This window comes from Peromyscus eremicus, chromosome 6, assembly GCF_949786415.1.
Source record: "Peromyscus eremicus chromosome 6, PerEre_H2_v1, whole genome shotgun sequence".
NCBI lineage: Eukaryota > Metazoa > Chordata > Mammalia > Rodentia > Cricetidae > Peromyscus > Peromyscus eremicus.
Window position 1 is genome coordinate 62353432 of NC_081421.1, and position 24922 is coordinate 62378353.

At 53.6% G+C, this 24922-nt stretch overlaps 1 protein-coding gene across 1 annotated transcript in view; it reads left to right on the forward strand.

Annotated features, from left to right (window-relative positions):
- The window catches only part of Iqgap3 (IQ motif containing GTPase activating protein 3), a 38594-nt gene extending 13672 nt beyond the window's left edge, over positions 1–24922 (forward strand). Inside the window, exons 12-37 of the mRNA XM_059266531.1 lie at positions 697–854; positions 2293–2414; positions 2489–2652; positions 4755–4845; positions 5830–5997; positions 6080–6219; positions 6581–6751; positions 7195–7278; positions 7430–7501; positions 7592–7661; positions 10577–10785; positions 11434–11586; positions 11936–12099; positions 12409–12633; positions 13655–13795; positions 15977–16061; positions 16455–16687; positions 16953–17085; positions 17192–17294; positions 17803–17929; positions 19173–19260; positions 19847–20059; positions 20611–20777; positions 21037–21138; positions 21513–21621; positions 24430–24922. Coding sequence (XP_059122514.1) covers positions 697–854; positions 2293–2414; positions 2489–2652; positions 4755–4845; positions 5830–5997; positions 6080–6219; positions 6581–6751; positions 7195–7278; positions 7430–7501; positions 7592–7661; positions 10577–10785; positions 11434–11586; positions 11936–12099; positions 12409–12633; positions 13655–13795; positions 15977–16061; positions 16455–16687; positions 16953–17085; positions 17192–17294; positions 17803–17929; positions 19173–19260; positions 19847–20059; positions 20611–20777; positions 21037–21138; positions 21513–21621; positions 24430–24543 — 3606 coding nt within the window. The 3' untranslated portion in view covers positions 24544–24922. The remainder of the gene's footprint in view (positions 1–696; positions 855–2292; positions 2415–2488; positions 2653–4754; positions 4846–5829; positions 5998–6079; positions 6220–6580; positions 6752–7194; positions 7279–7429; positions 7502–7591; positions 7662–10576; positions 10786–11433; positions 11587–11935; positions 12100–12408; positions 12634–13654; positions 13796–15976; positions 16062–16454; positions 16688–16952; positions 17086–17191; positions 17295–17802; positions 17930–19172; positions 19261–19846; positions 20060–20610; positions 20778–21036; positions 21139–21512; positions 21622–24429) is intronic.

A 24922-nucleotide genomic window follows, 5' to 3' on the forward strand; every position in this document is an offset into this window, starting at 1 on the left:
CTGACTCTCTGACTCTGTCTCTGACTCTGTCTCTCTCTCTCTCTCTCTCTCTCTCTCTCTCTCTCTGTCTCTCTCTCTCTCTCTCTCTCTCTCTCTCTCTCTCTCTCTCTCTCTCTCTCTGTCCTTTTTGGCTTTTTGAGAGATAGGCTCTTACATAGCTCATGCTGGCCTTGAACTTGTTACGGAGCTGATTATTCTGCCTCTGCCTCCTGAGTACTGGAACCACAGGCGTTCCTCCCTACAACTGGTTTCATGTAGTTCTTGATATGACATGGGACCAGAAGGCTGTTGGCAGAGGTCACATGTTGAGCGTGGGCTCTGCGGTCAGGCAGCACCATTTAACCCACATTACTAGCTATGAGCTGGGCTGGGAAATGGGGCTATCAATGGTACATACCTCATTTGGCTTAGTTATGGAAATTAAGACGACACTGTGTGTGGTCTTCATGGTTGTGTTCACGGTAAACATCCCCAGGTGTAAAGACTAAACGTTGGTGAATGAATGCATCCTAGGTGTTGAGCATGAGTAGTGTCAGTGCATGAATGTGGCCCAGGTGTGGCCCAGGTGTTGACATGAATGGTGTTGTGGAGTAAATGGAGCTCTTGGAACTTGGGAATGGAGATGGGATATTGGAGAGTTGGGGGTAGGCTGGCTCCAATAGACCCCCAACTCCCTTCAACTCTCTTCCTCTACAGGAGCTGGGCCAGGAAGAGCTCTTTGTGGCTGTGGAGATGCTCTCCGCTGTGGTTCTGATTAACCGTGCTCTGGAAACTAGAGATGCCTGTGCCTTCTGGGCCAATCTGGTGAACCCTGCTACTGGCTTGGCCCAGGTCGAAGAAGAAAATGCTCAACGGTGAGCCACATGTCAGAAGTGAAGGATAGCATGAGTGCAGCCGACACCGGACAGCAGCCTCTGTCCGGCACCCGCTCTGGTCCCAGCCCCTAGTCCTGTTCACAGCAGCCTCTGTCCGGCACCCGCTCTGGTCCCAGCCCCTAGTCTGTTCACAGCAGCCTTCTGTCCAGCACCCGCTCTGGTCCCAGCCCCTAGTCTGTTCACAGCAGCCTTTTGTCCAGCACCCGCTCTGGTCCCAGCCCCGACTCCTGTTCACAGCAGCCTTCTGTCCGGCACCCGCTCTGGTCCCAGCCCCGAGTCCTGTTCACAGTTACCTCTCCTGTGTTTCTTCCCCAGTGGGGGAGCACGTGGTCATCCCGTTTCCTCTCCACTTTTTCGGAGCAAATGTTTGAGTGCCTACACACTGCCAGATGCCATCCTAGGTGTTGAAAACAGTGACTAAACCAAATCCCTGCTCTTGGCAAGCATGCACACAAGCAGGAGTCATGATGAAAACAGGACGGAGTGGGGGAGGGGCAGTTTTCCTAGTCACATAATGTAGTGATAGATGGCTTTTGAGGGAGGTTCATATGGAGAAGGACCTAAGGAGCCTGAGTTATTCCCATGATGCTTGTCAGGACAGGAGAGTATCTTTGATGCACTCACAGGACATCAGGAAGAGCCTGGGAATAGCTCAGTGGTTGAGTGCTTGTGTGACATGTCTGAGGCTCTGGTTTAACTTCCCAAAGTTCCAAAAAACTAAAAACAAAGACTGCCAGGAAGCCAGAGTGGCCAAATGGAGTGCCGCAGGAAGGAAGTGGGCTAGCAGAGACCAGCCCATATCCTCAAGCATGGAAGGAAGCTATGGGGTGTTCAGCAATGAAGGAGCCCATCGGACCTGCTTACCAAGATCGTTCTGGCTGTGTGCTGAGACTCCACCACAGGGCCCGGGCCAAGGCAGAGCAGCAGAGATGCCTTTTAGGAGCGCTGCTAGACCCAAGGGGGAAGTAGCAGGCATGGGAAGAAGGCGGCAATGTGAATGTGTTCTGAAAGCAGAGGGAACAAGGGGGAGATGAGTCAACAGATGTTTATCCAGAAGGGACAGGCCGAAGCACAAAGATAGACGGAGGGGATGGGGATGTCTGGCATTCAGGGGGAGATCCTCAGCAGTCCCTAGGGCCTATGAGGAATGTAAGTATGCTTTAGGGATTCATTAGTGTAAGTCATGAAAGGCCTGGTGAATGGCTGAGATCTGGCATGAGGGCACAGAGGGAAGAGAGGACTGAAGCTTGAAGAACTCCATGCTCCACACAGGGGGCTCAGAACAGCCTGTAAAGGGAGAAGACACCCTGGAAATTATGGTGGCCTGGGGCAGAGCCTACTCAAAGCTTTCTCCACTTGTGGCTGCTCCCACACCACTCACATGGCTGCTCACATCACTCCTCTCCTCTGCTGCTAGTTACTTCGATGCCCTGGTGAGGGTGCAGCAGCTTCGAGGACTGGATAGAGCCTTCCTGAGCTGGAATGACCTGCAGGCCGCCGTGTGCCAGGTCAATGCACAGGTCCAGGAGGAAACAGAGCGTGAGTACCCCCCTCGGACAACCTTGCCCTCAGTCTTGAGTCTGGACTGCTGCTCATCTAGATGTCCTCCACAGAGGTCCTCGCCATCAGCCTCATCAATGAGGCTCTGGACCAGGGTTATCCTGAAAAAACTCTGTCTGCTCTGCTGCTTCCAGCAGCTGGCCTGGAAGACGTCAGCCTTCATGTGGCACCTCGGTATCATCTCCTCCTCGTGGCAGCCAAGAGGAAGAAAGCCAAGGTAAGGTTAGGGATAGATGGCTGGGTTAGACACTACAGCAAGGGGATCAGCCTCGGGCACTGCCCGGCATGCACTCTGAAACTGTTTCAGCCTCGTGGATACAGACTCTGAACCGGGTGAGGCACAGGCAGGATTTGACTGTTATAGGAAAGTGTGGACTTCATTCCAGGACAGTGTGGGAAAAGAGCAGGCCTAGAGGTCAGGTGACTGGAGTCCCCACTCTGATCCCCAGTGATCACCTGCTCTTGAGCAGTCCCTCAGTATCCCTGGGGTGTGTGTACTTATCCGTAAGACTCTACATGTTCTGCCCTTGTACCTTGTGCTGCAAATCCCGTGAGCTAACAGTGGAGCAGGGGATTCGAACTGACACACCCTGGGTTGTGTGGCAGCAGAATGAGGCTGAGACCTGGGGCCCTGTGCCAGATGACTGAGCTCGCATCCTGCAGTCTCACCCTGCAGCATCACGGAGCCTCCCTGTGCTGCCATCCCCCACCCCACCCCTGCAAACCTGTGACGGGAACGAGCTTCTCTCAAGGCTGTCGGGTTTGAGTAAGGAACCACGGCGGCGGGAGTGCTAGCTGGCATTTATTGGGTTTACACTCTGTGCCCGGTACTGCTTGATGTGCCTCACAGGTACTGATTCATGAGGCTGGAGAGCTGACTCGGTGGTTAAGAGTGCTTGATGCTGCTCCAGAGGCTCTGAGTTCAGTTCCCAACACCCACCTCAGGGGGCTCACAACCCCAGATACAGGGGATCTGAGGATCTGATCCCCTCTTCAGGACACTTCATTCACATGTACACACCTCCACACAGATATATACATATACACCTAACTAAAAATAAAGTTCTCTAAAAAAATGAATTCACAAGAAAAGTCCTAGGCACAATACCTGATAGCTCACACCTGCAGTGAGTCTGAGGTTGGCTTGGCCTACAGACCCTCTTAGAAAGAAAAGACAGGGCCGGGCAGTGGTGGCACACGCCTTTGATCCCAGCACTCGAGAGGCAGAGGCAGGCGGATCTGTGAGTTCGAGGCCAGCCTGGTCTACATAGTGAGTTCCAGGAAAGGCACCAAAGCTACACAGAGAAACCCTGTCTCGAAAAAAAAAAGAAAAGAAAAGAAAAGGAAAGAAAGAAAAGACAGGCAGGCAGGCACCTGACACACAGTGCTCCATACAGAGTCCATTTCTGAGGAGGAGAGGAGCGCATTGAGTTGGGTTGGGTTCAGACTGACCACAGCAAGCACAGGCTTCCTTGACCTGTGGACGCAGTCTTCCTACTACTTTTTGGTGACAAATGTGTAGCCAGGAGTCATAGAGTAAGAGCCGGGATCTGGCTAAGGCCTGTGAACTGAGGTAGAGGGAGGTGGGGAGGGCTGCAGGGTAGGTGTCCCCAGGCGTGCCGAGGCACAAGGCTAGCGATAGAGCTGTCAGAAGGGGACTGAGTACTGAGGGTACGAAAGCTGGAGAGAGCCCTGAGGCCACGCTGAGCCTGGCCTCATCTGAGCCATGCTCAGATTATGAAAGCAGGGTAAGAAAAGAGTGTAGCTAGAGTTTTCCTGCCTGGCCAACAGTCAGGACAAATCTCTCTCACCCGCCAGTCCCATAGCCGCTCAGACCCAACCAAGTAAACACAGAGACTTATATTGCTTACAAACTGTATGGCCGTGGCAGGCTTCTTGCTAACTGTTCTTATATCTTAAATTAATCCATTTCTATAAATCTATACCTTGCCACATGGCTCGTGGCTTACCGGCATCTTCACATGCGGCTTGTCATCATGGTGGCTGGCAGTGTCTCTCTACCCAGCTTCCTGTTCTCTCAATTCTCCTCTCTGTTAGTCCTGCCTATACTTCCTGCCTGGCCACTGGCCAATCAGTGATTTATTTATTGACCAATCAGCAACACATTTGACATACAGACCATCCCACAGCAAAAGAGCCTCTGAGCATGGGGTCATGACTCCACAGGGGAGGGAGAAGGGAGCCTTCCCAGCTGCTTCTGGTGTCTGCTCTACTTTAGTTCCCTGCTGGGCTTGTGGGAGCCTGGAGATACCCGTTTGGGATCTTGTGTTTTTTTCATCTTCATTTTCAATTTGCCAGGTGACAGGAGATCCTGAGGCTGTACTGTGGCTGGAGGAGATCCGCCAGGGAGTGGCCAGAGCCAATGAGGACACAAACACAGCCCAGAGAAGTAAACAGCCAGGCACCGGGAGGGTGGAGCCCCACCCCTGTCTCGCCTTAGCCATAGGAAGCGCCTTTGCTTGCTGTCTATTGCTGGATAACACTGTGGCTGAGAGCGCCCTGCAGGGGGCAAAGGGTTTATTCTTACAATTCCACACCCCAGTCCGACATCAAGGGAAGTCAGGGCAGGAATTCAAGATAGGAACCTGGAGGCAGGAACCAAAGCCGAGGGCGTGGAGGAGTGCTGCTTCCTGGCTTGCTCCTCATGGCTTGCTCAGTTTGTTGTTGTTGTTGGTTTTTTTTTTTTTTTTTTTTTTTTTTTTTTTTTTTTTTGTTTTTGTTTTTCAAGACAGGGTTTCTCTGTGTAGCTTTGAAGCCTGTCCTGGGACTCACTTGGTAGCCCAGGCTGGCCTCGAACTCACAGAGATCCGCCTGGCTCTGCCTGCCGAGTGCTGGGATTAAAGGCGTGCGCCACCACCGCCTGGCTCAGTTTGTTTTCTTATACACCCCAGGACCACCAGCCGCAGGTAGCACCATTCACCATGGATTTCCACATCAATCATTAATCAAGAAGATGCCCTACAGGCTTGCCCATAGGCCAATCCAGTGGGAGCATTTTCTCAATTAAGATTCCCTCTGCCCAGATATGTCTAGATTCATGGCAAGTTGACCAAAACCATTAAGCACAGGGGGGCAGGACAGAATTGGAGCAGGAGAGTTCTTTGACCACAGGGTAGATTTCCTGGCACACAGCTGGACAGGCGATACTCAAGAGTTTAGAACTTAGCTCCCACAGGAGCCCGTCCCTAACTGCCCCCTCTTCTCCTCACTGCTGCTTCCCAAGTACAGCTGCGCCACCCTTGACACTCCCCATGCCCTCCATCAGCCATGGCAGCTGTGTGTGTCTCCTGAATCCCACCCCATGGGACAGGACAGGGCTCGGCTCATGGGAGGGACCCCAGAGGACTGACTTTTTTCTCCTGATGCCCATCAGTAGCCCTGGGTGTGGCTGCCATCAATCAGGCCATCAAGGAGGGCAAGGCAGCCCAGACAGAGCGGGTGTTGAGGAACCCCAACGTGGCTCTCCGAGGGATAGTTCCCAACTGTGCTGACAGCTACCAGCAGGCCCTGGAAGAAGCCGTGGCGAAGAAGCGACGTCCCGGTAACGGCCCTGGCCCAACCTTCCTCTGCTGCCTCTCACTGCCGCCTCTGAGCCCTCTTGGCTTACTTGAGTTTCTACTCAGGGGACACAGCCTTCTGGGTCCAGCATGACATGAAGGATGGCACGGCCTACTACTTCCATCTGCAGACCTTCCAGGGGACTTGGGAGCATCCCCCCAGCTGCCACCTCAATGCCTCCCATCTAACCTGGGAGGAGATCCAGGTTGGCAGGGATTGTGCTTGGGGAGAGGCTTCTACACACAAAGGACTCCTATTGGTGAAATTATTAAGGCCACTCCGCGTAGTTAAAAGAGAGGTTTATTTTGTGGGGTAACTTACAAGTGAAGGGATAGGTAACAGGGTCTGGGAAAGGTGTGGCGCAGTCCAGCGGTGTTCTCTGGAGAACTCTGCTCGGTCTACCTCCAGCACCCAGGGTCCAGGCACGGCACATCCCGATCTCGGGTCTTTAGGGTCCTCTCTCGGCCCCGCCTTGTAGGCGTGACAGTTACCGAAGCCTCAATGGGGGTTGGAACTTCCGGATCAAAGCTGGAATGGCTACCCACTACAGACTCCTATCTCCACAGTCAGTCATCACCAAGGTCACCGCTGCCCATGACCGCCAGCTCCTCTGGAAGGCCAACGTTGGCTTTGTCATCCAGCTTCAGGCCCGCCTCCGGGGCTTCCTTGTCCGCCAGAAGTTTGCTGAGCGTTCCCACTTCCTCAGGACCTTGCTCCCAGCCATCATCAAGATTCAGGTGGCAGCCTTGGCTTTCCCCATGCCTGGGAAGATTGGAAATGCAGGGTGTCCACCCTCCTTCCCTTCCCCTGGGTGGGGTTGGGATGATTCTTGGACCTCTGAGCAATAGTGATTAAAGGTGTGGACTCTGTAGCCAGACCTCTGTGGTTAGAAGCCCAACTCCCTGACCTGTTAGCCATGTGGCCTCGTAAGCTGTTCTTTCTTTTTGTGCCTCAGTTTACTCCCTGCTCCCCCACCCCCCAAAAATGGGGATGGCAGTACCACGTTACAAGGTAGCGAGGACGATTTATAAGACAATGTCTAGAGTGTTTCTGTACAGAAAAGCAGGACACGAGAAACAGTTATTGGCATCATCGTCACCACTGGGGGAGAGTGAAGGGGGATTCGAACGCTTTCCCTGGGACAGGAGTTGTGAGGAGTCGTCCCTCTTCTGCTTGGCAGGCTCACTGGCGGGGTCATAGACAACGGAAGACTTACCAGCAGCGGCTGGAGTACTTTAAAGCAAACCTGGCTGCGATAGTCAAGGTAACGACCGTGGTCGGGATGGTTCCTTTCTCTTGAGGGGTCCTCAGAGCGCTTCCGTCTTCCCTTACCTCGCCCTGGACTTGATTGCCCTGGCGAGGGTCTGAGGGTGGGTCTCAGCCTGACATTCTGAACGTAGTGTCTTTTCTCTCAGATCCAGGCCTGGGCCCGAATGTGGGCAGCCCGGAGGCAATACCTCAGACGCCTTCGATACTTCCAGAAGAATGTGAGTGCTGCCCCCCTCCCACCTGTCTTTACTCACAGATCAGAGCAAAGTGACGAGGACAGCCACCCTGTTCTCTTGTGTCCATGGTAGGTTGACTCCGTTGTGAAGATCCAAGCATTTTTCCGAGCCAGGAAAGCCCGTGATGACTACAGGATGTTAGGTATGCTGGGGAGATGGAGACCTGGAGCCAGACAGGTCCGGGGGATCCCTTTGGGAGATGCAGGCAGGGGCAAGGCCAGCACAAGTTGTCAGAGGTGTGCAGAGCCCCCTCCTCCCAGTACCAGATAGTTTTTTCATAGGCAAGACTCCTCTAACCAGGTACTTTCTGAGCAGGCCTAGCATATCCATCCCCCTGTGGTGGGCTCTTTCCCCTCCCTGGGCTTCCAGCTGTGCTGTTTGCCTTGAACTCCCACCTCCTGGCCTCTGTAGCATAGACACACAGGCCTGGCAATCTTTCTGCTGGAGCAGTAGAGGGTCACCAGCTTCCTGCCCTCTGTTTTCCACAGTTGGGCACACATGTAAAGTCTTAAGGACGCGTGCGTGCGTGCGTGCGTGCGTGCGTGCGTGCGTGCGTGTGTGCAAGCCAGAGATTAATGTCAGGTGTCTTCCTCTATTGCTCTCCACTTTATCTTTTGAGACAGGGTCTCTCACTGACCCTGGAGCTTACTGATTGACTAGGCCTGATGGCCAGAAAGCACCCAGGATCCTCCTGTCTCCACCTCCCAGCCTGAGATTCCAGGTCCTTATGTGTGTGCAGCAAGAACTTTCCAGTACAGTCCTTTTCCCAGCCTAGTCCCTGTCCTGCAAGTCTGGAGTCCCAGCCTTGTGTGGGAATTAGCACACAGGTCCATCTCCATGTTCATCTCCTACTCTGGATTCCTGGAGCAGTGTCTCACTACTTAGCCCTCCTCTGGCCAGTGGCCTCTGGCAGTCAGCACAGGCTGCTCTCTTCCCTCCCACCATCTCCCCTGCTGTGACCCTGAGCTCACTGCTCTGCCTGTCCTTTATCTTCCTTCCTTCCCTTCGGTTCTTAGTGTTTCTGGGGGAAGTATTCTTCCAATGCCTCCTCCGACTTCCTCAGCCCCCAGAATCGGCCACTTCCTGTGTGGCTTGGTGGCTTCTGTGTTGAGGATTCCTTCCCATCAGAGACGCGGTCACCTGCCATCATTTCTGCAGCCATTTTAATCTACTAATCCCGAGTCTGAGCCGATTCTCGTTGGCTGATCTTGGTGTCCGTGGGGTTGAGGTCCTGCTCCTCGGTGCCGATTGGAGCGGGCTGTCCAGCTGAGCAGTTCTGCTTCTTGTCTCTTCCACTAACCCCTTGTGGCTCCCATTGCCTGAGGTCCAGCCACAGCACCCTCCAGCCCCTCCGCCTTCGATGCCCTGAACTCTCACACCTTGTCTTAGGCTCCTATGGCTATCATAAACACCATCACCAAAGGCAACTTGGGAGGAAAGGGTTTATTTCGGCTTACACTTCCATGCCACAGTCCAGCATTAAGAGAAGTCACGGTAGGAACTTGAGGCAGGAATCTGGAGGCGGGAACTAAAGCAGACGCCATGGAGGAAGGCTCCTTACTGGCTTGCTCCTCCTGGCTGGCTCACTTGGTTACTTATATACCCCAGGACCACCTGCCCAAGGATGGCCCTGCCCACAGTAGATGGGCACATCAGTCATTAATCAAGAAAATGCCCCACGGACTTCCCTACAGGCCAGTCTGATGGGGCCATTTTCTCAGTTGAGGTTCCTTCTTCCCAGATGGCTCTAGCTTGTGTCAAATTAACAAAAAGCAAGTGTGCCCTCATTGGGCCGTACTCCAGCCACAGGGCACTTTCGGCTTCTCCTGACCTCTGCTGTTGCCCTTTCTGGCCTCTCACCTGGTAGTGGGTGGGGCTGCACATAGTAGGTGGGGCTGTACATAGTAGGTGGGGCCACAGCCTCTGGCAGTGTTTCTTTGCTCTCCTGCAGGAGTGGGGTCCGCTTTTGTTTCCCCAAGCTCCCTCACACTTGCCCCTCTCAAAGCAACAGCCATCAACTGCCTAGATCCCTCACTTGATTCCCCCTAGCCACAGGGTCTAGATTTGTTCAGCCTCTAAATCTGACTGTTTCAGTCGTTACCAGCTGGGTAACCTAGGCCAAGTTACCTACCCTCTCTCTGCCTTTGGAAGTTCATCGGTAAGCTGGATACTACAGTGTCTGACCCATTGAAGTTTTTTTTAAAAACACTTAGGTTTGGGGCTGGAGAGATGGCTCAGTGATTAAGAGTACTAGCTGCTCTTCAAGAGAACCCAGGTCCGATTCCTAGCACCCACAACTGTCTGTAGCTCCAGTCCCAAGGGATCTGATGCCTTTTGGCTTTTGCATAGTACACAGACATATATGCAGGCAAAACACCCATACATATAAAATAAGATCAAAACAAAAACACTCAGACTCAGACCTGGTGGCACCTGCCTGTGAGCCAGCACTTGGGAAGCGGGGTGGGGGGGTTGTCCTAAGTTCAAGGCTAGCTGGGCTGCATAGCAATACTGCCTGAGAAGCACCAAACCAGCAACAAGACACAAGGAACCCTGTCTGTCTCAGTGAGCATTGCATGTGTTGTCTTGTTTCCATGAAGCTTAGCTCAGAGGCTTCTTTGGGGGGTTTTGTTTTTTCTGACCTCTCCATTAAAAAGTGACTGCCTTAGCTACCTATACCCTGTCCCAGCCGTGGACACTCCACACAAGTACTACATGAAGCTGGCAGGGCTGTGACTGACAGGTCAGGGGCATGAGGAGCAGGTCAGCCCAGCAGGAAGAGGAATGGGCAAGAGAGAATGAGGATGCCTTTGAAGAGCATGAAAAAAGTGCAGGGGGACCTGGTTTTGGTGGGGGACGTCACTGGGGAGGCCCACATGTGTGGTGCATGAGGGACAGAGAGGAACAGCTGTGTTGCTCCTAGGTGGGAGACAAGAGCCCAGAGATAGACCTGGCAGTTAGAAGAGGCTGGGATCGGGCACAGGGGATCCTCGTGGGGCAGGTGCTGGCGAAGAGGCTTTATGACACTCCCCTGATCCACGTCTCCCTTCCCGGCAGTGCACGCACGCCACCCTCCCCTCTGTGTGGTACGCAAGTTCGCCCACCTCTTGAACCAGAGTCAGGAGGACTTCTCAGCTGAAGCGGAGCTGCTGAAGCTCCAGGAAGAAGTGGTCAGGAAGATCCGGTCTAATCAGCAGCTGGAGCAGGACCTCAACCTCATGGACATCAAGATTGGCCTGCTGGTCAAGAACCGGATCACCCTGCAGGTAAGAGGCCCCCTGGGCCACCCCTTTCCCAATCCAGCTGCTCCTGAGAGAGCATCCTTACCATTCTTCAACTAATAATTCAGTCCTTTCCAAATATATCAGTTCCCACCTGGCTCAGGTCCCCATGACGGTGGTCCTCTGCCCTTGTGATCAGCCATTGGATGTGTGTGTAGTGCAGAGCCCATGGGAGAATGGGAATGACTGGATCTGCTGACTTCTATCGAAGGGGCTGTAGGTGATCAGTTAACCTTGAAGTCTGTTTCCTCTTTAGCTCGCTGGAATAAGGAGTTGCTATCACCGTCCCATCCCCCCGAGCCCCCCCCCCCCCCAGAATGCAGAGACAGATATGAAAGCTCTATAAATTACATTCAGATAAAGAGTAGCAGGCCAATGACGCTGTGGTATCTCCACCTCCAAGATTGTACATTAGTCAATAAGAAATAGTAGCAAAAAAACTAGACACAGTACCTCTGCCTGGGAACCCAGAGCTCTTTGAAGACTCACCCGTGAAAGCAGAGGTGCCAGATGGAGTTGTAGGGGCCCTCTCCTCTCATGAGCCCGGGTTCTGCCAGACTCTGAGTCTGGACCATATATCTCACGGTTGGTACCAGTCTGGACTGGTCGGTTTGCCCCTGCTCCCACACCCAGGAGGTGGCATCCCACTGCAAGAAGCTGACGAAGAAGAATAAGGAGCAACTGTCGGACCTGATGATCCTGGACAAGCAGAAGGGATTAAAGTCCCTGAGCAGAGAGAAACGGCAGAAGCTGGAAGCCTACCAGCACCTTTTCTACTTACTGCAGGTGAGCAGGACTCGCTGAGGAGGAGAGGCCTTGGTGGGGGAGCATTTGCCTTGTACACACAACATGGGAGCGGGGGGGGGGGGGGGGGGGGGGGACACGACCAAAAAACAATTTAAAAAGCCAAGAAGTCTCCATGACCTCCTGAGCTTGAGGCCTTCTCTTTACCCTTCTCCATGCCCTGGGTCGTGCCGTCCCCGGGGACAGAGCCTACCTCTCCCCATTTGTATGGACTACTTCCAGTGCCCTGGGAAGGCGCTATTTTCTCCATGTCAGGAAAACCTTTGTAACTGGTCTGATCGCTAGTTCTCCAAGAGCATTCCCAGCCCTCTGTCTCCCCGGTTGTTCGCAGACTCAGCCCATCTATCTGGCCAAGCTGATCTTTCAGATGCCTCAGAACAGAACCACCAAGTTCATGGAGGCTGTGATTTTCAGTCTGTACAACTATGCCTCCAACCGCCGGGAGGCATACCTTCTGCTCCAGCTGTTCAAGACAGCGCTCCAGGAGGAAATCAAGTAGGTTCTCCTGACTCAGGAGCAGGGGTGGGGATGCGGAGGGTGGATACATCAGAGATGGCAGCTGTGTACACCTTAGAATGGCATCAGAAGGCCATTCTTCTCCTCAGCTTATAGGAGGAATGTAGGACACCTCTGGAACAGCGTGGTGGGAGGGTGTGGGCTGGCCTAGCTGGACAACACCCAGACAGGTGTATCTAGTATCCCTTGGGGTGGATACTAGAGTAGGCTTGAAAAGACAAAACTCTGGAAAAGGAAAGACACTATGTCCTCCTTAAAGTAGGAGGCCAGTAACCTACTGCACCACAGGTCAAAGGTGGAACAGCCCCAGGATGTGGTGACAGGCAACCCGACCGTGGTGCGGCTGGTGGTGAGGTTCTACCGCAATGGGCGGGGACAGAGCGCTCTGCAGGAGATCCTGGGTAAGGTTGTCCAGGATGTGCTGGAAGACCGGGCAGTCAGCATCCACACAGATCCTGTCCACATCTATAAGAGCTGGATCAACCAGGGGGAGGCCCAGACCGGCCAGCGCAGGTGAGCCAGCAGCGGGGAGCACGTGCTTCGATCAGGTCACTGCAGATCGGTAGAGAAGCCTGGGTGTGTTTGAAGGTGACATGCAGAGGACTTATGCAGAGATGACACGGGCCTGCAGGAGATTTGGGTCCTCTCTCTCACCCCAGCTGCCAAGGATGAATTGATAGTAGCACCTGGGTATCTGCTTTTGAGTCTGACATGTCTCCCTGCACTTTTCCAGCTGCTCTGTGGCTCCTGAGTCCTCCCTCCCCACTGTGTATCCTCACTGCTGCAGTCCTCCCTCCATCCTCCCTCTGTATATCCTCACTGCTGCAGTCCTCCCTCCTCCCACTGTGTATCCTCACTGCTGCAGTCCTCCCTCCTCCCCCTGTGTATCCTCACTGCTGCAGTCCTCCCTCCTCCCACTGTGTATCCTCACTGCTGCAGTCCTCCCTCCTCCCACTGTGTATCCTCACTGCTGCAGTCCTCCCTCCTCCCACTGTGTATCCTCACTGCTGCAGTCCTCCCTCCTCCCCCTGTGTATCCTCACTGCTGCAGTCCTCCCTCCTCCCACTGTGTATCCTCACTGCTGCAGTCCTCCCTCCGTCCTCCCACTGTGTATCCTCACTGCTGCAGTCCTCCCTCCGTCCTCCCTCTGTGTATCCTCACTGCTGCAGTCCTCCCTCCTCCCACTGTGTATCCTCACTGCTGCAGTCCTCCCTCCGTCCTCCCTCTGTGTATCCTCACTGCTGCAGTCCTCCCTCCTCCCCCTGTGTATCCTCACTGCTGCAGTCCTCCCTCCTCCCCCTGTGTATCCTCACTGCTGCAGTCCTCCCCCAACCCCCCATCCCCCACCCTGTGTGTGCTCACCTCTGCAGTCCTCCAGGTTCTGCCCTTTCCTCTGGCCCTTCCTCTTGGTGCACGGGTGTGTCTCGAGCCTCGCTGGAGAAGAGCGTATAGTCAGAGAAGAGTTGATGGGGAAAGTCAGGGAAGGGAGGCAACAGAAGAGGACACCAGCTTTACCATCTCTCTCTGCCCACAGCTGTCTCCCCTATGATGTCACTCCTGAGCAGGCTTTGAGCCACGCTGAAGTCCAGAGACGGTTGGACATCTCCCTACGCAATCTCCTCGCCATGACTGACAAGTTCTTTGTCGCCATCAACTCATCTGTGGATCACATCCCGTAGGTGTCCCTGCCTCCCCCAGGGCTACCAGTTTGGAAGGGGAGAACAGACAAGTGACCTCTGAGGGGAGGGATAGCAAGGAGGAGACAGAGGTGCCGCTCGGGGTCAGATGTGTTGAAGCCCTTGCCAGCGAACTGAGCTGGGCGGGTCTGTGTGGCTGGTCACTGGTCAAAGAGAAACCCAAAATGGTGACAAGTACTATTGTCTGAGAACAAGTGAAGAAAAGACGGGGCTCTTTGGCCCACAAAGCCAAAAAAGGGTAATATTTCAGATTTAGATGCTAAAGTACTTCACAATTACAGTCCTCCCTCCCATGCTTGCTTTCTTTTCCTCTTTTTTTTTTTTTTTTAATTAGACGGGGTCTATCTACATAGCCCTGGCTGTCCTGGAACTTGCTCTGTAGTCCAAGCTCGCTCAAACTCACAGATCCACCTGCTTCAGCCCTCCCCAATGCTGGGATTAAAGGCCTGTGCCACCATGCCTGGCCCTTTTTAATTCTTTCTTCCTATCTTTTTTTTTTTTTTTTTTTTTTTTTTGAGGGGGTGGGGGGGCGACAGGGTTTCCTGTGTGAGACCAGGCTGGCCTCAAACTCAGAGATCCACCTACTTCTGCCTCCTGAGTGCTGGGACTAAAGGTGTGTGCCACCATCTCCTGGCAAGTCCTTTTTTATTGTAAAGATTTTTTTAAATGTGTTTGGGGTTTTGCATGCATGCATATCTGTGCACTGTGTTTGTGCCGGGTACCCTCAGAGACCAGAAAAGGACAACAGATCCCCCTGAGACTGGAGTCAGGTGGTTGTGAGCTGCCATGTGGGCAATGGGAATCTTTCTCTGTAAGAGCAGCCACTTATTAACCACTGATCCATCTCTTCAGCCCCCAGTTCTCCTCTTTCTTAAGAACTGGCCACTAACTTGGAGGTAGAGGCAGGGTGGTTGGAACTATAAACAAGCCTTATACTTCTCAGTTTGAGCCCAACCTAATGAGACCCTGTATCACAATAAACAAGCAAACAAAAATCATTGAATAAATGTTTTGTTGAAAAATATTTGAAGCCAGGTAGTGGTGGCATACGCCTTTAATTCCTACTCTCGGGAGACAGAGGTAGGTAGATCTCTGAGGTCAAGGCCAGCCTGGTCTATTGAGTGAGTACCAGGACAGCCAGAGCTACACAAAGAAACCCTGTCTCAAAACAAAAGAAACAAACAAACAAAAAACCTTGTCTAATGAAAATGTGAGCAGGTAGGTGTCCTCTAGATCCAGCATCCAGCCACCGGCCTCGGTTCTCAGCGCTGAGGGCAGCTGAGTACCAAAGGGGAAACAGCCCCCAACGCAGAGCGGGACTGAGGCTTGGTAACTGGGAGTAAGGAGAGATTGTCTGACGTCTAAGAAGGGAAGTACAGAACGAGTTATAAATCTGCTGGTAGCTGGTAGCGGAAACAGCTTTTAACAAGTCTGGTTAGCTTTGCGGTAGCAAACCCATCACAGGAGTGACAGAGAAGTTCAGCACGTTGGAACAACACTGCTACCTTTACAAAAACCTTGTAAGACAGAGCTCACTCTAGTCGTCCCAGCCAGGGGACAGATGTGCAGATGGGAAAGAAATGGCCGAGAGTGGATCTCTGGTAGGCAGGCAGGCAGGCCCTGCCCCAGGCCAGACACGCTACTCAGGACCTCCGGGAGCTGGCAGAGTTGGCTGCCTTGGAGGCTCCTGGGCCGTCAGGTACCCAAGAGACAGCATAACGTGCGTCTATAGAGAAGGTGAGAATACTATAAGCAGAGGTGGTCTGTGAGGAAGTGAGAGGGCCTCAGAGAAAAGGGTCCTGAGCTGGATGTGCTGGCACACAACTGTAGCAGAGGCGCTTGGAAGGCACAGGTTGAGATCCTGAGTGTGAGGCATGCATGTACTATACTACACGGCAAGACCCTGTCTCAGAAACAAGGAGTTGGAGGCAGGGAGAGCTTCAGGGGGCCAGCAGGGCCCTGTACCTGGTCTTGACACAAGGGTGGGGGAAGGGCAAAGGCCCAGGGCCGAGGACTGCAGCAGGGAGCACCAGGAAGAAGAGGCAATGTGTGGGCTCCGCCCTGGTGTGGCCGAGACAGGGAGAGAGGCAGCCAGGCTCTCTACCGTGAGTCCTGGGACAGGGACGAGAAGGGCCCCACATGCCTGTTTTGTTCCTGAGGTATGGGATGCGGTATATGGCCAAAGTCCTGAAGACAACCCTGGAGAAGAAGTTCCCCAGTGCCACGGAGAGCGAAGTCTATAAGGCAAGTGTTGTGTCTCCTCTACCACCTCCAAGACTCTCCTTTGCCCGATTTTCCGGTGATGCACAGACAGGCAGGATGACAAACTATGCTATAAACATCCAAAGAAAGAAATGGGGCTGGGCGGTGGTGGCGCACGCCTTTAATCCCAGCACTTGGGAGGCAGAGGCAGGCAGATCTCTGTGAGTTCGAGGCCAGCCTGGTCTACAGAGTGAGTTCCAAGACAGGCGTAAAACTACACAGAGAAACCCTGTCTCGAAAAACCAAAAAGAAAGAAAGAAGGAAAGAAATGGGTCCCGTCCTATAAACAGAGCCTGGCCTACCACTGTGGGCTGTGGAGCTATGGCTGTCGAGGTGGCTTCTAGAACTTTCTGGAAGGTTCTCCTCTGCACTCAGGTGGTTGGGAACCTCCTGTACTACCGCTTCCTGAACCCAGCTGTGGTAGCCCCTGACGCCTTCGACATTGTGGCCATGGCAGCAGGCAGCACGATGGCCGCCCCACAGCGCCATGCCCTAGGGGCCGTGGCTCAACTCCTTCAGCATGCTGCCGCTGGCAAGGTCTTCTCCGGGGAGAGCCAACACCTTCGAGTCCTGAACGGCTACCTGGAGGACATGCATCTCAAATTCAGGTCTCGGTCCTGGCACCCTGCCCCTCCCTGGTCCTCTCTCCACTCCTCATGGTTCACATCCTGCTCTCCTCTCTAGAGTCTGAGGAAGAAAAACCCAGAGGTACAGGGAATAGGGAGCCTGGGGGCAGCAGTAGGCCTCCCAGGGGACAGAGAAGACCACCCAAAGCTAGTTTGGATGGCACACTGAGACAGAGGGAGGACCAGATAAAATCAGGGCGGGGACTGCTGGCCTAGTCCTCTCTGACATACCCTCTCTCTGGGATAGGAAGTTCATCTACAGAGCCTGCCGGGTACCAGAGCCAGAGGAGCGCTTCGCCATAGATGAGTACTCAGATACGGTAGCTGTGGCCAAACCTGTGGTGTACATCACTGTCGGGGAGCTGATCAGCACACACAAGGTAAGGGGTCAGCACCGGAAGGCGAGGCTGACAGTCCGAGAAGATCCCTGACCCCCAGAGCCAGGCCTGGTTCAACCCTGCACCTCTTTCCTTCTACCATCCATAGCTCTTGCTGGAACACCAAGACCACCTGGCCCCGGATCACCAAGACCCTCTGCACCAGCTCCTGGAGGACCTCGGGGAGCCACCCACCACCTCTGACCTCGTCGGTGTGTGCCTTCTTGGCATGTGGAGCCAGCTAGGCCTTCAAGGATGGCTGTCAACAGGCAGCTCATCGTAGGGACCCCTCTGTCGTTCTCTGTGACTCTGATGGACACAGACACATGGCCTTGTGTGGACAGTGCACAGATACTGATGCTTGAGGAGACCAAACTATGACAATGACCAGTGCAGTCATACACAAGAGATGTGGAGGGGAGGGCCTCTGGGGTCCTGCTGGGTCTACATGTCCAGCTCTAGAGCTCTGGCAGTGGAAGGGCAGTGTCGGCAGGATGCCAGGACCTCTAAACGGCAAGGCCCAGCTGGCACCCAGGCTGAGATCATACGGAATCCCAGTAGGAGTAACTCAAGTCCTTCCACGAGTGTCAAGGTTGAGGGCATGGTGTGGCTCCATGGGACAGGGTGGGAGGGCTTCCTGAAAGATGTGTACAGAGGGCCTCTTCTGCTGTGACCTCCATCTTTGCGGGCCTGTCCCACTCATCCCTTACCCCATCTCAGGTGAGAACATAGCCACAGATGGGCAGGTGGATCTGAGCAGGCTCGAAGTGTCCCTGACCCTCGCCAACAAGTTCGAAGGGCTGGAGGCAGATACTGACCACACCAGCAACCAAAGCCTGCTTCTGAGGTGGGTGTGCGGCTCTCCCAGGGCTCAGTGTCCCTGCTGCCTATACGGTGGTCCCACTCAGAGACGGCCATCAGACCTTCTTATTGCCCTACCCACCCCCTGATCTGCTAAAAGTTCTCCCTGAAGCCTAGGTCACATTGGTCTCACTGAGAATAGCATCAGCTGTTCTTTGGCAACCTCTCAGCCTTTTCCTTGGAGTCCTAGCTGAAGGCACAGGGATGATCAGGATCCTGGAGCAGCAGGTGTTTCCAGATTCCACTGCTGCCCCGATGCTTGGGTTTATTTACCTTTGGAGTCAGGCTCTCCCATTGCAGCCTCCCGAGGCCTAGATTTGCTCTGTAGTCCAGGCTGACCTCAAACTCCAGGTAATTCTCCTGTCTTAGCTGAGATTAGAGACATGAGCCACCGTGCCTGGCTTGACCAAAGGCTTTTCAGGTTAGCGTTTCACCTTGGACACAGGCTACTCCAGGTGAGGAGGGGGCTCAGATAGAAGCCTCCTCTAAAGTCCACGACCCAGAGTCCACAGCCCGTGGGAGGTGGAACCAGGTGTCATGCCTGCCCTAATGATAGTCAAAAGAAAAGCTGAAATTTTTTTTCTCTAATTTACTTATTGTTGTGTGTGTGTGTGTATGTGCATGACTAGGGGGGCACATGTCATGACACATGTATGGAGTTCAGGACAGCTTTGTGGAATCAGTTCTTTTGAAAGATCTCCATCTTCACATGAGTTCCGGGGGCGGAACTCAGATCACCAGGCTTGCATAGCAAGGGCCTTTACCAACATCCATCTTACCAACCCAGGCCAGGAACTCACTCTTCACACTTCTGCAAAGCCAGTCAGGAAGGACCACACAGGGCTGGGCTGGTGGCCTGGGCCAGTTAGCAGCACCGGCACCGGCACCATCCCCCTGAGGCAGCTTCTCCACTCATTCACACACTGTCAGAGACAGAATGGCGGCTCCTGTTCCCTCAGCAAAGGTCTTAGAGTGGGTAACACAAGCGGAAAGCTACCCAGAGGAGGGGTCAGGTGCCTTGAGAATCAGTCATGGGGGCTAGCAGGAGGAGAATACTTGGGCTGGAGGATCAGCTTGAGGGAAGGTATTCTAGGGGATAGCACCTCCCCTGGAGCCTCTCACGCTTCAGCGTGGGCATCCCTAACAGCCCAGGGGCAGGATCCACTTCCCCTTAGTTCTTTGGCCACCATCTGGACCCTTCCTGAACCTCACCTTGTCCTCCCTTGTAGCACCAAACAGATGCTGGCTGACCTCATCCAGTTCCACCCTGGGGACTCCCTGGAGGAGATCCTGTCCTTCTCAGCTCCCAGAGAACAGGTGAGCAGCCGGGACAGCCCATAACCGCGAAGTCTTTAACCCTCCCTCTCCCCCAGCACTGCCCGTTCCCCCTCCACATGCTGGGGTTCGGATAGTGCTGAGGGGCAGTCTGTTCTGAGAACCACATAAAGGAATTGCTCTGGAAACAGGGCGTGTTGGAGGGTCTGGAGGCAAGAAAGGATGGCAGGTGGGTTCCTTGTTGGGTCTGGAATAAGGGCAAAGCCAGAAGTCCCCTAAGTAAAGGTGGCAATGGCATGTAGAAGCATGTCCCCAAACAGCTAGGCAAGCTCCACATACACCTCATGCCCATAGGATGCCACGATGGGTTTGGGAGGCTGTCAGCAGCCCGTGTCTCCTTGGTCTGTATGTGTCTTCTGGGGCCACCTGGGATCCACAAGGCACTTCCATGTGTCATCGTCTGTGTGTTCTCCACCTCCCGCCACCTCCAGAAGCTAGGCTGGGAAGGTGGCACCTTTTCTGACAGCACACAGGAGTGTGCACAGGACCCCCGAGCTCTGGGGTTTGTCCTGGTTTGCGGTAGGATGTAGGGCCTGGGACCTCCTCAGCATCTCTGCCTCCTCCCCAGGAAGAGGCCCATCATCGGCTGATGTGTTGGCGTCAGGCCTGTGACACCCAGAAACCAGAGTCGCTTCGACGACACCACTCGATGATGTCACACTCCCTCCTGCCACTGGCAGAGAAGCAGCGGCGTGTCCTGCGGAACCTGCGTCGGCTGCAGGGCCTGGGGCTGGTCAGGGCCAGTGACTGCTATCAGGGACTGGTGGATGAGCTGGCCAAGGTGATAACCCAGGCCAGGACTACATGTGGCCGGATGCAAAGCCACTGTGCTGGCATTACAAAGGCAGACTTTTCCCTGGTGGGTGCCAACCCCAAATTGCCACCAATGTGAGGAAGGCCCAGGGTTCTTTTTCAAGGAACGGTCCTAAGGTTAAGTGGGCAGATTTCCTCCAAGCTCTCTTCCACTAAAGCGCGGTAACCTTAGCCAGACGTAGTAGCGCACGCCTTTAATCCCAGCACTCGGGTTCCAGGACAGCCAGGGTTGCTACATAGAGAAACTCTGTCTCAAAAAAACAGCAACAAAAAGATACGGTAGCCCGGAAAGAAGTGCTGAGTTTGTGCCCTGGGTGTTAGGTGTGGTGTCCTTTTGTCTCTTAGGTAGAACAGCGTTCCGGTACTGGGAATGGAACACATGCTAGGCAGACACTCCACCCTAAGCCACTCCGGCCCCAGGCCCTCTTTCTGTTTTCTCAAACATCTTCACGGCGAGCTAGGGAGGTGTTCTGGGACTTAGGAGAGGCTGCTGACCTGCTTCCTCATCCCCATCTGCAGGACATCTTTAACCAGCGCAGGCACCGGCAGCGGCGGAAGGCAGAGATACTGAGACTCCGGGCCACACTGCAGGGCCTGGATGCAAAAACCACCTTCTGTGAGGAGCAGGGCGACTACTACAACCAGTACATCCAGGCCTGCCTCGACCACCTGGCCCCCAAAGCCAAGTAGGTGTTGTGAACCCCACCCTAGCCCCTGGCTCCCCCACCACCGCCTGTCCACCTTGGTCCTGCCGTCTCCCAACCCTGGCTAGGAATCACCCCCAATACAGCACTGCCTGCTGCTAACTCGGGCGTTGGTGGCTCCCTCCTCACCTTCCACAGCAGAGAGGCTCCTCGGGGCCTGGCATCTTCCCGCCAGCCACCAAGAGCTGGCAGCCAGTATTGAGTTTATCGGACAAACTGTCTGGGGTCCTCTTTTAAACAGGAGTTCTGGGAAGGGGAAGAAGCAGCCCTGTCTTCATTACACAGCCGCCCAGCTCCTGGAAAAGGGCGTCTTGGTGGAAATTGAAGATCTCCCTGTCTCTCAGTATGTGTCTTTGGGGGGCAGAAGGTCAGACCCTTCCTGTCTCCTGGGAGGGACAAGGCTGGGATGAAGCTCTGAGCAGGGCACCGGGTTGGAAGAAAGGTGGGGAGATGGGACATCTTCAAGCAGAGGCGGGGAGGGTCGTAGACGTGTTCTAGCACTGGGAAGGATGCCGGGAAAGCGTCCTGGAGGTGAGACCAGCTTGGGAGGGCCAGGCAAGTAAGAAGAGATTAATTAGGCTGGAGTCAAACTAGGAGAAGACAGAGAGCAGGCCCCAGCAATGGGGCACAAGGAGAAGCCAGGGCTGTCAGGGGCACACACGACCCAATGGGGGGCTCTGAAAAGAGGAGCCCTGTGTTGACTCCTGTTCCTGACAGCTTCAGGAACGTCATCTTTGACATTACCCCTGGAGATGAGGCGGGAAGGTTTGCCGTAAATGCCAAGTTCCTGGGTGTGGACATGGAGCAGTTTCAGCTCCACTACCAGGTGAGGCCCTTACAGCCCCTGCTGGGGCTAGGCCCGTGGGTGGGGGTCTGTAATCCCAGCACCTCAGAGGCTGAGGCAGAGGGATCAAACGTTCAAGAACCGGGGCTGGCCATGGCTCAGCTCATCATACCACTTACCTAAAAAGCCTGTGACTTGCCTTTTGATCCCTAAGGCCCACCCACGTGGTGGAGGTAGAGAACTGACTCCTGTGGGTTGTCCTCTGACCTCTGCACGTGTACTGTGGTGTGCGTGACCACATATGTGCACACACACACAAATATAATTAAGTAAGTAAATATAAAACAAAAAAAATTTTTTTCATTTCAAGGCCAAACTTAACCACAGAGTTCGAGAGCAACCTGGGGAATTTAGTGAGACATTGTTTCAAAACAAAAATTAAAGCTGGGATGGTGGTATACTCTTTTAATCCCAGTTCTGGGAAGCAGAGGCAGGTGAGTTCCAGGCCAGCCAGTACTACATGGTGAGAACCTGTCAAAAAAAAGACACAAGTGTAAGATTAAAATTAAAAAAGAGAAGCCGGGCGGCGGGTGGCGCACGCCTTTAATCCTAGCATGGCCGAGCCTTGAGGATCTCTGTGAGTTTGAGGCCAGCCTGGTCTACAAAGTGAGTTCCAGGACTGGCTCCAAAGCTACACGGAGAAACCCTGTCTCGGAAAAAAAACAAAAAGATAAAAATTAAATTAAAAAGAGAGCTGGGGATACATCTCAGTGGTAGAGTACTTGCTTAGCATGCATGAAGCCCTAGGTCAAATCCCAACACTGAAAAACAAAACACCCTCCCACTGCTGTGCCCTCCAGGCGTTAATTAGGGGACAGCTCTCTGCCTGCCTTGTTTAATCCCTAGCCACTCTGCAGTGTTTACCCGTTTTATAGGCTCTGAGGCTAAAAGGTTAAGAAGCTGACCTCAGTCCCAGCTAATGTTCAGGGAAGCAGTGATTTCGTTTTTATTTGAAATGCCTCGTGTAGCCTAGAGTGGCCTTCGCTAGCTGAGGGTGACCTTGGATTTATGACTGTCTTTATCTTGCTTCCTCCCAAATGCTACGATTACAGTGTGCACTACAGCACCTGACTTCTGGGGTACCAGGGCTTCACACGTTTTAGGCAAGTACTACTCCAGCTGAGCTACAGCCCCAAACCCGTATTTTTAAAAAATTGTTATTTTTACATGGGTTCTGGGAACCCAACTTAGGTCCTTGACAAGCACTTTGCCAACTGTATTATATCCGGCTCTATTTTCTGTTGCTGTTATCGGGGTGTTTGGGGGTGCATGTGTGGAGGTGTACTCACATGCACACGTGGAAAACAGATGTTGACATTTGGAGTCTTCCTCTACCATTTTTTTTTTTTTAAGAGGTGGGGTCCTGAACCTGGAACCTGCTAGGTCATTGTTTTGAGTACGTTGGCTAGCCAGTGAGCCTCTGGGGTCTGCCTGTCTCGGCCTTCCTGTGCCAGGGTTATATAGCACACACCTCCCCGGGTGCTGAAGATCCAAACTCAGGTCCTCACTCAGCATGCACTTTCTCTACTGAGCCACACCCTTAGCCCCCCCCCCCTTATTTTTTTAAAGTAATATTTGATGGATTTGTGGGTGGATGAGTACCTACACCTATTCGTGTGCAGAGTCCAAAAGAGGGATCGATCCCTTGCAGCTGGAGTTACAGGCACTTGTGGGACATGGGTGCTAGGATCTGAACTTTGCTCCTCACAGCTGAACAGAAAGTACTCTCAATTCCTGAGTCATCTTTTCAGTCCATATTTTGTTGTTTGTTTGTTTGTTTGTTGAGGTAGAATCCCCCTCTGTAGGTCAGGCTGGTCTTAAACTCAAGGCAACCTTTCTGTCTCAGCCTCCTGGCTTACAGGTTTGGGCCACCACATCCAGTGAATTTATCAGTGGTATTATCTTGTTATTTATTTATTTAGCTTTCTTGTTGGGGTGGGGGGTGAGACAGGGTTTCTCTGTGTAGTAGTCCTGGCTGTCCTGAATCTCGCTCTGTAGGCCAGGCTGGCCTCGAACTCACGGAGATCCACCTGCCTCTGCCTCCTGAGTGCTGGGACTAAAGGTGTGCGCCGCCATTGCTTGGCTCTAGCTTTATTTTTTTAAGATAGGGTTTCACTCTGTAGCTCAGGCTAGCTTCCCAAGTGCTAGAATTAAAGTCATATGCCACCATGCCCAGCCCTATTTATTGCTTGGCTTTTTTTTTTTTTTGTGTGTGTGTGTGTGTGTATATGTGTGTACACACTCATTCAGATGCCCAGAAGAGGGTGTTGGATCCCCTGGGACTAGAATTACAGATGGTTGTAAGCCACCTGGGTGTGGGTGCTGGGATCAAACCCAGAGTCTCTGCAGGAGCAGCCACTGCTCTTCACTACTGAGCCATCTGTCCAGACCTAGTTATTGTTTTCTCGCCTGTTTGCTTTCGAGAAAGGGTCCTGTTCTATGACCCAGGCTGGCCAGGGACTTGTCACTGCCCTCTTGCCTCGTTGTCCCAGGGGCTGGAGTTACAGGTGTGTGCCAGCACAACCTGATTCAGAGCAGTGATTTTCAGTACAGATCTCTGTTGTGTGCCTTGTGAACAAGAAACCTGGTTTCAAGTCCTGGCTCCCTTGGCCTGACATTTGGTCCAGTCACTGGGCCTGTTTTCCTCATTTGTAGAGTGGGCTTTCCACGCCCCGCTTCAGTGGCCGGTGCTCCTGGCAGCCCTTAGGCTTCACGACAAGTGTTTCATGGGCTGGCTGGGCCACTCCCAGAAGCTCATAAATTCCCCCCTCCCTGTCCCTTCCCTCCTAGGACCTCTTGCAGCTGCAGTATGAGGGGGTGGCTGTCATGAAGCTCTTTAACAAAGCCAAAGTCAATGTCAATCTTCTCATCTTCCTCCTCAACAAGAAGTTCCTTCGGAAGTGATGGCGGCCGTGGTGCTGCCCGGCCCGGCCTCTCAGCTGACAGGCTGCTGTGCCTTCACATTAACCTGCTGCGCTCCTGCAGACCAGGCTCAGGCCTGCTCGTGACTCACGGTTCTCCACCCTTCCTGCCCAAGAGGAATTGTCCTGCTTGGCTACAAACACTAGTGTTCCCACCCGGGTGAAGTGGGCCTTGCTTCCAGGTCCAGCTGTATGGCTTTTCCCACACATCTGGCCCCAGCTCTGTGAACCAGAAACCTGCACTCGTTCCTGGAAAGGCCTTCGAGGGGTCCTCCCAGTGTCTGCAAGTCCTTGCAGTGCTGCCGAACAGACTGTCTCCCTTCCTTTCCACAGACTGCCAAAGCCGGGGTCGGGCTGTCTGC